Source organism: Sorex fumeus, unplaced genomic scaffold (genome assembly GCF_029834395.1).
Source record: "Sorex fumeus unplaced genomic scaffold, SorFum_2.1 ptg000115l, whole genome shotgun sequence".
Classification (NCBI taxonomy): domain Eukaryota; kingdom Metazoa; phylum Chordata; class Mammalia; order Eulipotyphla; family Soricidae; genus Sorex; species Sorex fumeus.
In genome coordinates this window covers 5,732,186-5,748,795 of record NW_026606172.1, presented here as the reverse complement: position 1 = coordinate 5,748,795, position 16,610 = coordinate 5,732,186, and the positions used below count along the sequence as shown (strand labels likewise).

Genomic DNA, 16,610 nt, shown 5'->3' with positions numbered 1-16,610 from the left:
GGATAAGTTTCCTTGCATGTTATTATACATTTATTAACTGTCTCATCTTCTACAAAACTCCACGGTTGTAATGATTCAGATCCTCCCACTGTCATATTCCCACTCTTCAGAAATTTAGAACTAGATAGAGTACATAGTGGAATTTTAATAAATATTTTAGTCTGTTGGTCAATGAATAAAGCAGGGAAGATAGATTTAAAAGCTAACCTTAAGTTTTGTCTGGAAAACTAAAATATAGATACTAATCATATCCACCCTTTCAGCACTGAAATTAGGGACCTATTCAAATGTCTTTTTTCCGTTTTGTAGATTATGGAGGGGAAAACTTAAAATGTAGAGTTTTTGCATATCTGTAAAATTTAACTTTAAACTTCTCATTATTATATAAGTTATCCTTTATATCATATAATTTTGAAGTTTCATTCCCATATTAGTGACTATTAGGTTACATAAAAATGATAAAGGAGTTAAGGAGTTAAGGATTATGTTTATTATTTTCCCACAACATGTGAAATAAAATTTGTTATTGGTTTATCAAACTGTATCACCAATTCACTGACAGTTTTATACTTTAATCTTCTACAAGCTATTTAAAAATAATCCCCATGTGCTATCAAACAGAACATGAGTTGACTACATAAGCATCATTTGCTTCCAATAAACTGTTAGAATTTCTTTTAGATAGCTTATTATATTTACTAATAAAATAAGTTCTAAGTTTCCCAATTCATCTGTCTAAAAGTTTTGGTCACATGAGATTTTCTATCATTGATTTAAAGTCACTGCTTATTCCAGTTTTGGAGAGGAAGGGAGGGAGGGAGGGAGGGAGGGAGGGAGGGAGAGAGGAAGGAAGGAAGGAAGGAAGGAAGGAAGGAAGGAAGGAAGGAAGGAAGGGAGGGAGGGAGGGAGGGAGGGAGGGAGGGAGGGAGGGAGGGAGGGAGGAAAGAAGGGGAAAAGAGGAGAGAGAATCAAACCTTATAGAAAATGACCATGATTTAGGGAGTCATGGGGCCAACAGTTCTGTTTTAAACAGGACTGGATCTGCATCACATACGAGCCTGTGTCTACATTACTAAGAGGGTTACATGAAACAGAGATAAATCTCCCCCAGAGTTTGTGATTCAGTAGGTCTAATATTTGGCCTGAGATTTAGGCCTGGGAATGAATTTATGACCAGTTTCCAAGTGATACACACACGTTTCTGGTAATTAAAAATTGGGGACCATTTTTGTGCTATAATTGGATCAGATGCAAATAACCGTATGTAACACATTTCTCTAAAACTATTATTGGAATGATGATTTACTTTTCCTGTAACCTAATAATAATCCCAATTAGAGGTTGCCCAATAATGTTCTGAGTCAGAAATCAGATTCAACCAGACCTCCATAAACTTTATAGAAAGGGAAATAAAGAAGATGATGCCCAATATACTGCTTAATTTTACAAAGAGAAAAATAAATACGCTCTGCACATAGAGTCAGTCATGTCTGGATGGTACACTGTAATGAGCTAATAACACAAAACCACCAAACAGAAAAAGCCATCAGGAGAACACACGAAGGTTTCAAAGTCTGCGTTTTTGGTTTAGACTCAGATCTCTGCTATGTCACCACGTAGCACCTAGAGGAATGAGCAAGAGCTAATTTTTCAAAACTGATCCCGGCACGCCTATTATTTAGAGATCCAAATTGGGCCATCGGGGCTTCAGGAATGGTGCTTCATAGCTCGATCCTGCACTAAAAACGCAGGCCAGTTGTATCACTCCTTTCCATGAGGAATTTAAAGGGTGTGACTGCATCCTTTCCAACCCTGCATTCCACATGTGACAAAACCGATCCAGCTGTTTGTCTGAAAGAAATTCCTTGCTGTCCTTAAAAATTAAAAAGCAAGTGGATATCCGTCCTCCAGGGGCACGTCTCCAGCTGGAACCTGGTACAAGCACAGACTGTTGCGAAACAGACAGTGCCCTGGAGAGCATCTGCTTTTGAATTCTTACCTCGCCATAGTGGGGTTAGCCCCATCTTGCTTTTTGAAATGGCAGATTCTGCATGGAGGGTGCCGGCTTGGCCCAAAGCTCTTGAGAAGTGTTCATCCACTACTGACCCAATGTCTCCCTGGAAATAAGTGAAAAGGACACAGCGAGAGTTAAGGTACTCCATCTCGGCAGGCTGGTCTTTCTCCTCCTCCTCCTCCTCCTCATCCTCCTCCTCATCCTCCTCTTGTTTGCTGGGAAGGTTGACTTCCAGAGAGTCCTGCATCTTGCTGTATCCCGCTAACTTTTTCTGGGATGGAATAAACAAAACACAGTATCAAACACAGTTTGTAAAACAGCATTCACTAGTTAACTTTCATTTAAAAAAATAAATATTAACATATGTTTGCAAACTGATCTGCTTCATCTGCTTTACTATATCATTCCCCTCCACAAACTAAGCTTTATTTTTTCCACCCTAAAAACATTTGTTATTTCAAAGTTAGCCAGACCAAAAAAAAAAAAAGGCCATTATCAGATGGTATATTTTCAGCATATGCAAGACAAGTTTACTGCATTAAAAATCAAGATATAACAAAAAAATGGCAATAAGATTTTTTTAAGAGACGAATATTTCCAACTTTTCTTCCCACTTTCTGTTTTAAAGTTTTCAATGTACAACAACATTATAGTTTCAGGAGGGAGGAATGGGGAGAAGAGGCCCAACCATCCGGGGAGGGATAGAAAAGAAAAGAGCTTTTCATAAATGAAATAAACTAAAATAAAAAAGGAATGTAGCATCTTACAAAAGGATTTGGCAGATGTGCCAAACTCATTTCTCAAAAATCAAACTAAAATGACAAAATAAGTCTGTGTGAAGATCCATTTTGCATGGAACATATTTTTCCTATGTTCCACTTACCACCATTATCACAGTGGGGAAAAAGATATTATTGTGGCTTATTGAAAGCAACATATGATAATAACAATGGCTAGTATAGCTTTCAAATAAAAAAGAGAAAATTTGATAATCTGAAAGTATTTTTAAAACATGATTATCGCTATAGTATGCTAGCCAGGTATGCTTATAGTATGGATTTAATATCTCACTTATTTTTTATAATTCTATAACACGGTACTTATTGCTATTCATATTTAAAGGTGAACTCAAACTCTGAGATATTATGTAAATTATTAAAGATTTCGAAGCACTTAAATGGTGGAGTCAGGATCTTTAATTATATACATGCATATGAGGTATACATAAGTATATACCTATATAGAAAGAGGGCAGGAAAAGAATATGTAGTATAAAAAAGTATCCCAAGATACTAAGTGTTACAACATTTATAGTTGTGCATTGTGAGATCATGGTAGTTATAATTTTTATTCTTTTCAATATTTCCAAGCATTTTTCATCAAAAATCACTCACTTTCATTAAGTACTAGCATTATTATCAACAACTTCAATACCACTTGCACATAAAAAGATAACGCTGATGATAAATTAATTGTTCCAATGATGAAATGAACTTTGTATCATTTGCATACCAGAAAAACCTGACCACTTAACTATTTGCCATATTTCAGAAGAAAATATTGTGAAAAAACGTGAAGAGAAAAAGCAAATTAGTCTAGAATAGTCAGTAAGCATATATTTTTACAAATGTTATCAAAAACGTAACTCAGACTCTTAAGTTTCTAATGCAGTTGATAGCTTCAAATCTCTAGTTCTATATTATAAGAATATAATTCAAGAAATTGAACTCTTTGCCCTAGGGATCAATATGTTGCTTTTGGGTGTTGTATTGTGAAATGCTCAGGCATGTTATGGCAGCTGGCTATTATTGAAAAGCTGTTATTTAAAAACACGGATATTGCTTTTTATTTAAAATGTGTATCAATATAACTATCACTTGTTGAGAAATAGATCATTAATTATTATAAATGAGTATACCTGACTGCTAAAGAGATATTTGTACCGACTAGCTATATTTTTAAAGTGTATTTTTGAGGAATCGCCCATATTTGTGTTTAACTTAAGTAGTTTTTAAAAAAGCACAGCAGAAACAGTTTTTTATACAAAATGAATGAAATAAACCAATAGACCTCTAAAATAATGCCTGGTTTTAAATTTTCATTAAAATCATATTAATATTAGGATTTATTAGTCAAATCAGAGTACTGCTTCTCTGTGTCGGCGTATTTATCCAAAGCAATAGCACAGAGGACAGGGCGTGTGCCTTGCACATGACCGACCCCACCAACCCGGGTTTAATTCCTCCACCCCTCTGAGAGCCCAGCAAGCTACCGAGAGTATCTCGCCTGCACGGCAAAACCTGGCAAGCTAACCATGATGTATTCGATATGCCAAACACAGTAACAACAAGTCTCACAACGGAGACGTTACTGGGTACGCTCGAGTAAATCGATGCACAAGGGGAGAACAGTGCAACAGTGCCATAACTTTTAGCATATATACACACAGTGCTTATAAAGGTGCACTGTTTTCATATAAGAAGGATACAAAACATGTTCTACAGAGTGATTGAACTGTTTACAAGTGTTCATTATTATCTATGAAACTGACTTCTTTTTGCTGTTAATACGCAGCTCAGAATCATACTGTGAGAGTCTGGCTTTGCATCTGATCATTTCATTTGCTTAATATTAGAGTGTATTCTTTAAATAAAAGAGTCCTGCTGTGCTAATTATCCAAAGAATGGTGAAGTTTTATTTTTCTCCAATTAGCATTTAATTCTTAGGCAAACTGAAATTAATTACTTATATATGTGTAAAATATTTAAAAACTGAAGATCAAATATAACTGTATCAGATATTATTAGCAAAAGTTATGATGTCTTATGTTTTAATTTATACCACTTGGATTTAAGCTGTATATTTTAAATGTAGTTTAGATTGTACAACATTTGGAATGCTACATAATTCCATTATTTTCTATAATTTATTGTTAAATATAAGTCATCTAAGCATTACAAACAGCTTGTATAAAGTGGTTATGCTTTTCAAAAAATTTTCCATAAACTCAAAATACGTTTTAGTTGTATATTTTCTGAACACCATTTATCTGAGCCAAGGATATAGTTCAATAGTAAAACACTTGCCTCGCAACACTGAATTCCTGAGTTTGAGCTCTAGCTCCAAATAAATACATCAAATGACCATTCTATCTATAGATACTAAGATTCCATTCACAGTCTATAGTATTTTATTTTATGTGTGTAATGCTTCAACATAATCATATCTAATGTAAGTATGTATATAAACAGCCTTTTAATATTTAAATAAAATAATTTGATTAAAAATATCCAAAATATCCAGTGAAATCTTTATTTAAATAAATTCTTGAAATAATTATAATTTTTTTCAGTCTCCCAGATCTTTCAGGAATTTTTTCTAATAATTTAATATATTTCCTTAGTTTGTATTTAACAAATGAAATTTAACATGAGAGTATGATGAGCCTATTAACAGGCAGGTCACAAGGCATAGCTAGCATTCCTTTTTGCGCTTTTATTCATATAATCTGGGGTCAGTTTTCACTATAGCAAACTGATTTAAGTATTTACATACAGCTTCATCAACATTGCTGGTTAAAATAAGAATTCTAAAGTCTCTGGAAGGTCTGGTAGCCACTAAATTCTCAATTGCGAACACTGAATTTGCATACATTTAAAATATTAAGTGTGAGCATGAAGAAAACAGAAATATGGAATTTAAACAGCAATTTATGCATCTGCTGACATTCACACTCTATTAACTATTCCCCACATGCTTTCTGTTATGTATGTTTTGGAAACTAAAGCAATTCTTTGCCTTTTCCTAGGAGCCACACCCAGAAGTGCTGGGGAGAAGGGGAGGGATGTGAAGCCAAAGATGGAGCCCAAGGTCGCATGCACGCTAGGCCTGTGCTCTCCCATTTAAGACACATCCCCAGTCTGATGCTTTGCTTTTTAAAAACTAAATGTACTATTTATGCAGTGAGTTTATTTTGAGGGCAAGGAGAGGACCTTCCGAGCAATGTGTAGGGGATTCTTGAACACTCCAGGTTTGATTAAACTGGCCTGTGTGAGCTACACAATTCAGCGGTATTTCCAGGACAGGTGGGGCCATACCAGGTAGGGCTCAGGGGACCATGGGATGGCAGAGATGGAATTTGGGGCCATGTGCTTGCTATCTCCCCAGCTCCTTTAAATTATTCTCACGTTCTTTGGTCACCTGTTGGAATGAAACCACCTTGGTACAATTTTCTTTCTCAAGAATAGTACAGAAAATTCAAAGCACTGCACATAATTTTTAAAACAAAGTTAAAAGACATGGTAATTCATGTCTTCTCAAAACACACACTTTGTAAAGTTACTTAAATCTTTCAGAAATGTTTTTCTTATGACAAACTAAAGAATTGCTAATGAAAATAAAGAACCTGGGTGGAGGGGTGTGGAAAGCTAGTGCAGAAGTTAAGGAGTTTGCCTTGCACGTGGTCAAACACGGTTAGATTCTGGCACCACATATGGTTCCAGCATCATCAGAGTCACTCCTAGGCCAAGAGCCAGGAGTAAGTTCTGAGAACTGATGGATATGGCCCCAACTTTTTCTCAAATAAAATATAAAAATTAAAAATTAAAAACAAACAGCTTGGGGAGACAATGAAACAGGTTGGACTACATACTTTCTATATGGGACCTACACTGCATGGTCCCTTGAACATCACGAGGAGTGATTTACAAGGACCCATCTGGGAGGAGTCCTGAACAGTAGTGGGTGTAACAAAAAAAAATGAAAGAAAGAGGGAGGAGCAAGGGAGGAGGAGGAGGAGGAGAGAGGAAGGGAGGGGGAGGGGGAAGGGAGGAAGGAAGGAAGGAAGGAAGTAAGGAAGGAAGGAAGGGAGGGAGGGAGGGAGGGAGGACAACATCAAAAAACGATTCAAAGACTATAAGATGGCAAGTTTAACATACATGTTGATTAATTATTGCCTATCGCATAATTACAATTTTTAACCTAGTAAAATTACACTTGCGTTATGCTCAACTGTGAGCTAGTTAATAGCCAAAGTTAGAGCTAGGACACAGAAAGCAGTGTGAAGGAGTCAGCCTATGCAACACTAGCCATGCCCAAGCCTCACAGTTGTACTATTAGGCACAACAGAAAGGAACCTGCAGGGATGTTCAGGGGGTGTCTGACAGGAGAGAGATTTCCGCTTCAGGAGCCAAATACCACTAACTCTCCAAAGACTTCAGCCAAACGATTACTGAGTATTTGTGGAAACCTTTTTTTCCTAAGGAAACAGAAGTATTTTATTGAGAATCATTAGATATTTGGAAATGACTTTGTATTTTTTTCAATTTCTATTGGCTATCTTCTCTAAATGCAATAATCTCTTATGTCTCAAATGGTTTATCTGGAGGAAGAGAAATCAGAGAACTGGAGAGTAAGTTGGATAAGAAAGTGAAGTCAGAGAACTTCAATATATTTTATCTTCTTTAACTGTTACATTCAAATATGTTGTTAGAATGATTATTCCCAATGTACATGCACAAAAGTGGATTTACTTGGCTAGAAATCATCTAACTAGTACATGGCAGAGAAGGAATTAAAACACAATTCTGTTCGTTTACAAAGAATATGCCAAGGAAGTAGACCAAAAAAGATAAGTCTCTTACAATATTTAATTCCATAAACAAACAGAAGTCCACATTAGCATGACATCACATTTAATTAAGGCTAGCCTAAAGTTATTACTTTAACTTTAGAGTACTATAAATCATGGTTATTTAAAACATAAAAATTAGATATGTATATTATATAAAAGTCCTTAACTATTAAATACTGCAATGTCACGTATACAAGATACAGAACTTCTGTTGTTTTGTTTTGGAAACGCCCAGCTGTGCTCAGGACTTACTCCTGGCTGTGCTCAGTGATAACTCCTGGAGGAAACTCAGAAGACTTTATGGGGTGTGAGGTATCGAACCTCACTCAGCTGCAAAATAAATAAGTGCCCCAAACAAAACTGAGTTTCTATTTTTCTGGAAATCCTCTTTGGGAAATATAAGTAGAGCTAATATGTAAAAAACACAGTCACACCTCATGATTCTGTGTTTACCTTAGTTATTGTTGTTTGTTCAGTTTTATTTTGTTTTCCACCCAACCATGCTCAAGGCTTCCTTCTGGCTCTGTGCTAGATATCTCTCCTTGTAGTGTTCAGGGCACCATATGTGGTGTGGGCATAAACCAGGGTCAGCCAACTGCAAGGCCTTCACTTCTGTCCTATCTTTCTAACCTCTATTTATTTATTTTTTAAATAGGGAGATACAGAACAAAAATAAAATGACTTAATATGATTGAGTACTTAACAGTACTTTTGATCACATATTTTTCCCTAAAAGATTCTGGTCATTGTCAAAAAGCAAACAGATTCCCTTCAAGGATAAAACTCTCCAGTTTTAAGGATATAAAAAAAAAGTGCCACAGGCTTAGAGAGGATTTCAAAATTTGCATTCCCAAAATGTTTTAAGCTATGATCACATCATCAGGGTATGTGTTCTCTTTCAAACCATCTACTTTGAATGAAACAACAGTTTCCAATGTATAAATTTCTGATGTTTGCATAATCGAGTTACTAAACTTAGGGTGTGAATTTTTTCAATGTATCTGTTATTCATCAAAATGTCAATCAATTCCCAGTTTTTGTCACTGATTGTGCTACGACTTGAAGCCATGAAGATGAACCTAATTTTATCTTTCCCTAAAATAAAACAGCTAGCAGTTAAATAAAGCTATAGGGGCCATAGTAATAAAGTAAATAGAGTTTCATGACTTGTTCCTATGGCTTATTATTTATAAAGATAATTATCTCTCCTAAGGAGCTAATAGTCAAAAATTTTCATGTAAGAAAATTAAGATATTTCCTTCTTAAAAGATTAATTGTTAAATATATTTATATTTTTCTTTAATTATTACTTGTTTTCTTATTTCTAAGGAAGCTCAGATGAGAAGGGAATTTTGTTTTTGATTTTGTTTTTGTTTTTTGGCTTTTTGGTACACACCAGGCAATGCACAGAGGTTACTCTTGGCTCATGCACTCAGGAATTACTCTTGGCGGTATTTGGGAGACCATATGGGATGCTGGGAGTCGAACCCAGGTTGGCACATGCAAGGCAAACGCCCTACCTGCTGTGCTATCGCTCCAGCCCCATGAGAAGGAAATTTTGTAAAAAGACAATTTGAATAAAAAGATTTGATAAAAACTAATCATGAGTCTGGATAAGTCACTTAATGCTCTGGTCCTCAGCTTGTCTCTTGAAAATTAGGAATTATGACTTCATTATCTCAAAGTTTTGTCCAACTCTATATCCTAATAAGCAACATACTGAAGCTCTAGACAAATTCACACTTAATTTTGTTTCTTTCTTTGGCTGCCTGCTCTGAATTTGCAGGACAGTTGCCAACAACAACCTTAAAGCCTATTGAAGACTAATTCATTTCTAGACATGGGTCATCTAGACCAATTCCTAGTAATTAATTACTTTGGGTACTTCCTTTATCTATCTTCAGAGTAACAACAAAGCAAGCATCCTTCAAGTTCTCCCACTAAATCCCACAAGGACAAGTGTTTGGCACAATAAAACAATATTGTTTTAAAAGTAAAGGACACCTGTTTATTTTCCAGTTATTCATTCTTTCCCTTCTCCCTCTTCTAAAGGAAACAAGTGAGAAATTCTTCAGTTACCCCAGCTCAGACCTCTTTTGTAAATTGCTGGCAAAAATATGGTATCCACTGAAACATCTATAAATATATTTAAGACCTGCTTCTAGCAGCAGATGTTTGGGTGTAATGGTTCAAGGCCCTCCTAGGGTCTTCCTAAATGAATAGTTAAAGCAGAAAGCCAGCTGTCTAAAGAAGTGTTTTATGAAAGATTAAGAGAGTTTTGTCCAAAATTATTTCCTTTATCTCCTGTGCCATGTTCTGGAATGCATATATTAGACACTCTTCACTGCTAGGATAGTGCTTTTGTGTAGATGATAGGTGAACTTACTATTAATGAATATATTCATTGTGAAAAAAATAAAAGTAATGCTGACCAGAAACAGTCGATGGGAATGGGATCCAATTTAAATAACAAGGTAGTAGAATGATTGTCTCCCAACTCTTAAGATTTCTTTAGGATCTGCCCTAAGTATCAGGAACTATTTTTAAATTATCCTTGCAGAGAAAGATATAAGACAGGAATAAGTGCAGCACAATATTTCCTCAGTAGTAGCACAACGACCTCTTATAGACTACTATTACTGAGTTGATAGGCTTTACTCTCTGAGCTCTGAGCATCCTAACTGCCCTTGTTCTGAGTCTTATTCCTGTCATCCACAACTTCAAGAGATGTGAGATTCAGTAGGTATTATGTGAAACAGACTTTCCTTGTTTTGATCAAAAATATCTTTAACTTAAATGTTCAAAGAGTGTTTACCTTGTGTTGACATTTGATGTCCTGCTAAACATAGCCTCACTACTCGGGATTTTAAATTTAAAGCCTTTCATTATCTTTATTGTTAACAATCTCTATTTTGGTTGACTGCCAGAAACAATAGTTTGGTTTTATTATTTCTAAGATTTAATTTTTCCTCTAGTTTTGCGTTTTCTGGCTGAAGCATTATTGGAAGCCTGAAATGTGGATTACTTGAATACTCATGCTGTAAAATGATCAGGGCTGTTCTATCTCAAAGAAGTCCTGTATGGAATCTTGTAAATCCATTCAAGTTCTTGTTTATGGTTGCAAGAAAATTATATCCTGTGCTGTAAGTAAGTTGACTGGGTATTGAAGCTCTTTAGGATATGATCCTCTTCTTTCTTCTTAATGAATCTAAACTCATGTTGGCAGAGCAATAAAATATGATGCACTTAAATCTGACTGTTAATACCACTTCCTGCACGTTCCTTTAAAATAAAATAAATGTTCATTTGCTAAGTGGAGATCTAGCCTCATCAACTAAGGATGCAACATGGATAGCAAAAGTCATTAGCATAATACATATGCTTGCAAAAGGACTTTGGAATGCCTAAACTAAAAAAGTACACTACCAAGGTCTTGGAAAGAATTTCGAATTCCAAGGCCAAAGAATCTACTGAATATTAATCTTCTTTATCAAAAAGTTGATTTGGAGTACTAAAGACAAAAATAAGCTTATTGTGCAATACACAAAATACTCTTAGGAGACTTCAGGGTATTGTGGAAAGATGTTGCCCTAAAAAATCAGGGGAGCCCATAGTCTTAATGTTGATACCAGTTTGCTTGGAAACATTTGGAGAGGAAGAGCAGCTTATGAACATTCTCTTCCCCACTTGTAAAATGAGAGATTCAAGTGTGTAATTCTAGGATTTTTTTCTCCAGCAAACTGAATCTCACAGGGTTTTATGGCCTAATATGAGTGGCAGGATCAAGAGAAGAAATTTGGGGGGAAAGAAAACACCCAAGTTACAAACTTATAACTGGAGTTCTATCTCCCAAGGTTACTCAGTTTTCTGAACTAAAAGCATTTCTGCATATCCATTCAAGTGCCACCTTCAAAGAGAATAGAGTACATATTCCCTAATTTTAACAAAAACCCAAAGCGGGACTGTTAGGAAGTTCTAATGTACAAATAGATAATTGGTGATTGCTTGTCTCTGTGTTTATGATCTCTATAAATCACGAACATTTGAAAACTTTACTTGGAGTACCTTCCAAATGATAACTTCATGAGTTTGTGGGGGAGAGCACTTTTCAACAACAACAGACACTCTGAATCTAAGATGAAAAGTCCACTGGTCTTGAGGGGAATCTATGAAGACTGTTTTCCTCCACTTTTCCTGACACCTATTTGCAGACTCTCACTATAAGAACACAAATTCATTCTTTTATTCTCATGCTCATCTGTCTGCAGAGCATTTGCCGAGAGACAAAATCAGGTATCCACCAGAGAAGAGGTTAAGACTTGATATATTCAAGCTATGACAGGTACTGGAATCAGGAATCTTAGCATCCCTCCGTAAATCAAATCTTTAAAGGAAACTAAAACTATACATCTACACATCTACACAAGCTAAATACATATTATATACATTATATATAAATACATATGTTTAATGTATCATATATATTTGGGGTGGGGGAATTGTTTTGTTTTGGGGGCCACAACTAGTGATGCTCAGGGCTTACTCCTGTCTCTGCACTCGGGGATCACTCCTGGCAGGCTGGGAGGCCATATGGGGTGTTGGGGATCGAACACAGGTAGGTTGCGTGCAAAGCAAGTGTCTTACCCACTGCACTATCACTCCAGGCCACTCTTCACACATATTTACAGATGACTTTGAGATGTTAACTAACCATTCCCTAAGTAACACATCTCAAGATAACCAAAGGTTATATCAGTAATTATGTTTTTAAGAGGCTAACCTATTACCCATTAGAATGCATGAGACATCCTCTAAGAAACTAAGATTTCCATTTCAAATGCAGATATGAACATTCTCCAGCAAACTGAATCTCACAAGGTTTTATGGCCTAATCTGAGTGGCAGGATCAAGAGAAGAAATTTGCATTTCAAATGCAGATTTGTGCTTTAAGAAGAACTGCACATGTCCGAAGTTACATTATTTCAAAAATAATTTCCATCTGCAAGATCCCGGTTCAGAGGAAAAACATGTCTATGCTTAAAAATCTATTTTATGGGGCCAGAATGATAGTACGGTGAGCAAGGCACTTACAGGTTTGGATTTAATTCCTGTCACCACATATGGTCCCCTATGGTCCCCACCACATAAAATCCACCAGAAATTATCCCTGAGTGGAGAGCCAGGAATAAACACTGAGCACACCTAGGTGAGGCAACAAAACTCATAATGAATCATTTTGATATAATCATTTATAATAATTTTGGGCCTATTCAGCTTTGAGGTAGAAATCAGTTCAATAACATACTTTACGTTATGTTACTTTACTTAAAATAACATACTTATGTTATTTTACATATGTTAGTTCCAAGTGAAAATGGAAGTAACATAAGACTAAAACTTCTCTTTTTCTAATATTTTATTGCTATTCAACTTTCAAACTTTATAACTCTAACACTTTTGCTGCTGCTTTTCTTCATGCCTCTACCCCCTCGCCTTAACAAATCAATTTTTGAAAAGATGTAGGAGTTCTGGTCTTTATTTTTGTCTCCCAGACAAGATGCTTAGGGGTCACTTCCCATGTACGGAGAAAACAATCTTCATGGATAATAATGATAAAACCTTATGGAATGCAAAAACAACCAAAATATGTATTCTCGTATGACTGCACTAGGGCCAGCCAAGTCAATATTAGTCCCACTTCACCCACGCACCACATAGTCTAAAAATGCTGTCAGCCTGATAAGAATTTCCTGATCTACTATTTTTTTTTTCCAAAAGAAAATATAGGTCATCAAAATAAAGTCTTGACAAAAAAAGAACAGTAGTTATACCATCTAGTCTCTTGTTATTTGTTAGCCAGTTATAGTCAGCTTCTTTACTTTGAAATAAAATCATCTCAAACAAGCCATTTGTTATCAAAGCAACACACATATCCCTAAGCATATTCCCAGCTAAATCCTTAAAGTCACTTCAGTTTAATATCTACTTTAAGGGCTATCTACAGAAGTGTAAGGTATAGCAGAAGTTGCTAATTATCTGTACCATTCATCCAGGAAGACAATTCAAATTTTAAAAAAAAAATGGTGATGGTCTTAGCAAATGAAAGAATTTCAGGAACTGAATCCTAGGGCAACTGAAAATTAAAGTATTGGAGTTACTTCTTAATGAAAAACTTATTTATATGATTAGTAATTTATCATTTTTCTGCTACTGAATTTTATTTTCTAGCTCAGAGGAATAGCCCAATTCTAGTTACCATATTGTTTACACAAAATTATTTTCACACTTCCAGGAAATTATTAGAAACTTCTACAAATTCATTTGATTTTTAAGGGGGGGAGATATATTTCTGAGTCTTTTGTAAAGTTTGAGTCTGTTGCTCTTCCACATTCCAATTGATAATTGGAGGCCTCTCCAGTGTCTGAGATGGACGAAAGGAGAGAGGAAAGAAGGGAGTGTTCATAAAAGATAAAATTGATATCCAGTCCCTTTGCCTTACTTGCCTGACTTGTACCTAAATAGCTTTCTTCGTGACTCATATCTTTTTATATTTAAAGTCAGAAAAAAAGTATAAATAAAATGTTTTGTTACTCGTGACCACAAATTATAAAATGCTTTCGAAAACGAAACTTTCTCTGAAATACTTAAACTACTACTGTTTTCAAAACGATAAAAGTCTTCTGGTGAATATTAGACCATTTCACAGATAAATCATCTGGGATTTTGTCTCCCGAGAATCAGCTGAATTTCAGAGTCCCTACAATTTAAACAAGTCCCTTTTTTCCCCAAAGCAGCACTATCATTCCAGCCAAGAAACAGAAACAGAGAAAATACAGGCAGTGAAAATCTCAATGAATTAAAAAAGCCAAGCTCTGAAAACCGTAAAACCTAAGAGGTTCCGAAAACACAAACACAAATAAATAAATTCTGTTCATGGGTGTTTTCTGAAACAGAACTCCCTGATGTTTGTCTACCTTCCAGTGTACCGACTATCCGACTTTCAGCCTCACCTAACCAAGCCATTCATTCCAGAGCTTGCAGATCCTACATGGGAAGAGCCCAGTGCTCGGTGCTCACATGCGTGTTCTATGTGTGGCTGAGTCTAACCCCACACTCTCAGTGGGTACCCAGAGAAGGGGGCCTCTAGCGCCTAAAACCCAAATTCCCTAATACCTAGGGTCTAAAACCTTCCATCAGGACCCCGGGTTCAGTCCCTGTGAGCCCACACACCCTCAGTGGCTTGCTTCCCCGGCACGATGAAGACGAGCCTCCTGCTTTGCTGGGGGCTGTCGGGGACTGCACGCAGATCCCACGAACTAAATTCGAACCCGTTCGTGTGGAATCAAAAACAAAAAGAAGGTGTTCCGTGGGGATCCATCCCTGTCCTGAAGGTCCCGGTCCGGGGCAGACCCTCCAAAGAGCCTTCCCAGTCTTCCTGGACGGGACCCACACTGGGGGGTTTCACTCTCGCGGTCCCAGAAAAGCCATCGCGCGGGGGACCAGGGCCAGTTGGCCTCCCCCACACCCCCTTTTCACCCAAATTCGGAGCCGGTCATCACCCGCAACCCTCGGACCCTCTTCACGTCTACTCACAAAGTCCTCCAGGGCTGCGCCGGGTCCCGGCGGGACCGCCTCTGAGCCCAGGTGACAGCCGCGCGCCGAGGCCCCCCTGCCCCCTAGGTGCGGCCGCGCGCTCGGGTCCGGGGCGCTCCCTCACGGCCCCGAGCATCCTCCCCCGCGCCGGCAGGGAACCCCGCGCCGATACTCTCGGGGTGCCCGTCGCCCCCGCGCCCGGCCGCCTGCCCGGGCGGTGACTCACCTGCTGGCCAGGTTGGGACGCCGGGTGGTAGCAGGCAGTGGGGCAGGTGGCCGCGGCCACGGGGTTGGGCAGATACTGGGGCGCTCCATACGGCTGCGGGTGATACATCACCTCCGCACAACTCATGGCAGCCGGGCCCGCGGCGGCCCCGGAGCTCGCGCCCCCCGCGCCGCCGCCGTCGCCGCCGCCTCGGGGGCTGCTCCAGCTGCTGCTGCTGCTGCCGCTGCTGCGGCGAAGGCGGGTCCTCGGCTGCCTGGGGCTCGGCGCGGGGTGCGGGCTGCACAGGGATTGGCAATCAGCGGGGGCCCAAGCGCGGGCACCTTCATCTTCAGCCCCTCGGGGTGTCCCCTGGGCCGCGCTTACGGAGCCACTCCGGGACGCTGCCTCCCGCCGCGCGGCCACCGCATGACAGTCCCGGGCTCCCGGGACAGCGCAGCCCCGGCGGCCCGAGTCGGGCAGCTGCTTTGCATAGACACAATGCTCGCCCCGGGCTCGTCCTATCGCGCCAGCTCCGGGCCCGGGGCCGGGGGGCGGGGGCACAGGGAGGGGGCCCGCAGGGGACCAGGGGGAGCGTCGCGCCCCCGCCAGGCCCGGGCTGCAGCGCTCGGCAAAGTTTGCTCCAACTGGGTCCTTAGGCAGGCGGGTCGCCCGGTAGGGGGACCCCGGGCAGGGCCGGCTGCGGATTGGAGCAAAGTTGGAAGCCCTCTCCGCCTCCCCGCGGCGGGTGGGTGGTGGGAGGGGAATGGTATGCGGGAGCCTCCGCGCCCTGCCAGCTGCCGGGGTTCCAAGCCGGCCCCAGAACCCGGCAGGCGGGGCGAGGGTTGCAAAGCTCCAAGATTTGCCTGGGAACTTCGAGACTCCGGGGTACAACAGCAGGAAGCACCCCGTGTCCCGAGAGGTGCCTTGGAGCCGGAGCAAGGGAAACTGCAATTCGTGGCGAAGAATCGCTAGAACCCTGAGTGAGAGTTAACTTGCGTGCAAGTGCGCACACGCCAAGAATGCAACTGTTTTCTCCAGGCGGCGATCTCCAAGTTAAGTTTGCACCTTCGTGCTAAGACATTCTTGGGTTGTGTCAGACTTTTCTGTCTTTTCCAATCCAGTTTCCAACGAGCAAGAGACAATACCAGTCGGATATATCTGTTCGC

General features: G+C 39.2%; 1 protein-coding gene across 1 annotated transcript in view; it reads right to left on the bottom strand.

Annotated features, from left to right (window-relative positions):
* The window catches only part of VGLL3 (vestigial like family member 3), a 48,144-nt gene extending 32,208 nt beyond the window's left edge, over window positions 1-15,936 (bottom strand). The window contains exons 1-2 of the mRNA XM_056135471.1: window positions 15,466-15,936; window positions 2,000-2,285 (exon numbers count right to left, since the gene is read on the bottom strand). Coding sequence (XP_055991446.1) covers window positions 2,000-2,285; window positions 15,466-15,591 — 412 coding nt within the window. The 5' untranslated portion in view covers window positions 15,592-15,936. The remainder of the gene's footprint in view (window positions 1-1,999; window positions 2,286-15,465) is intronic.
* Between the last annotated feature and the right edge of the window lie 674 nt (window positions 15,937-16,610).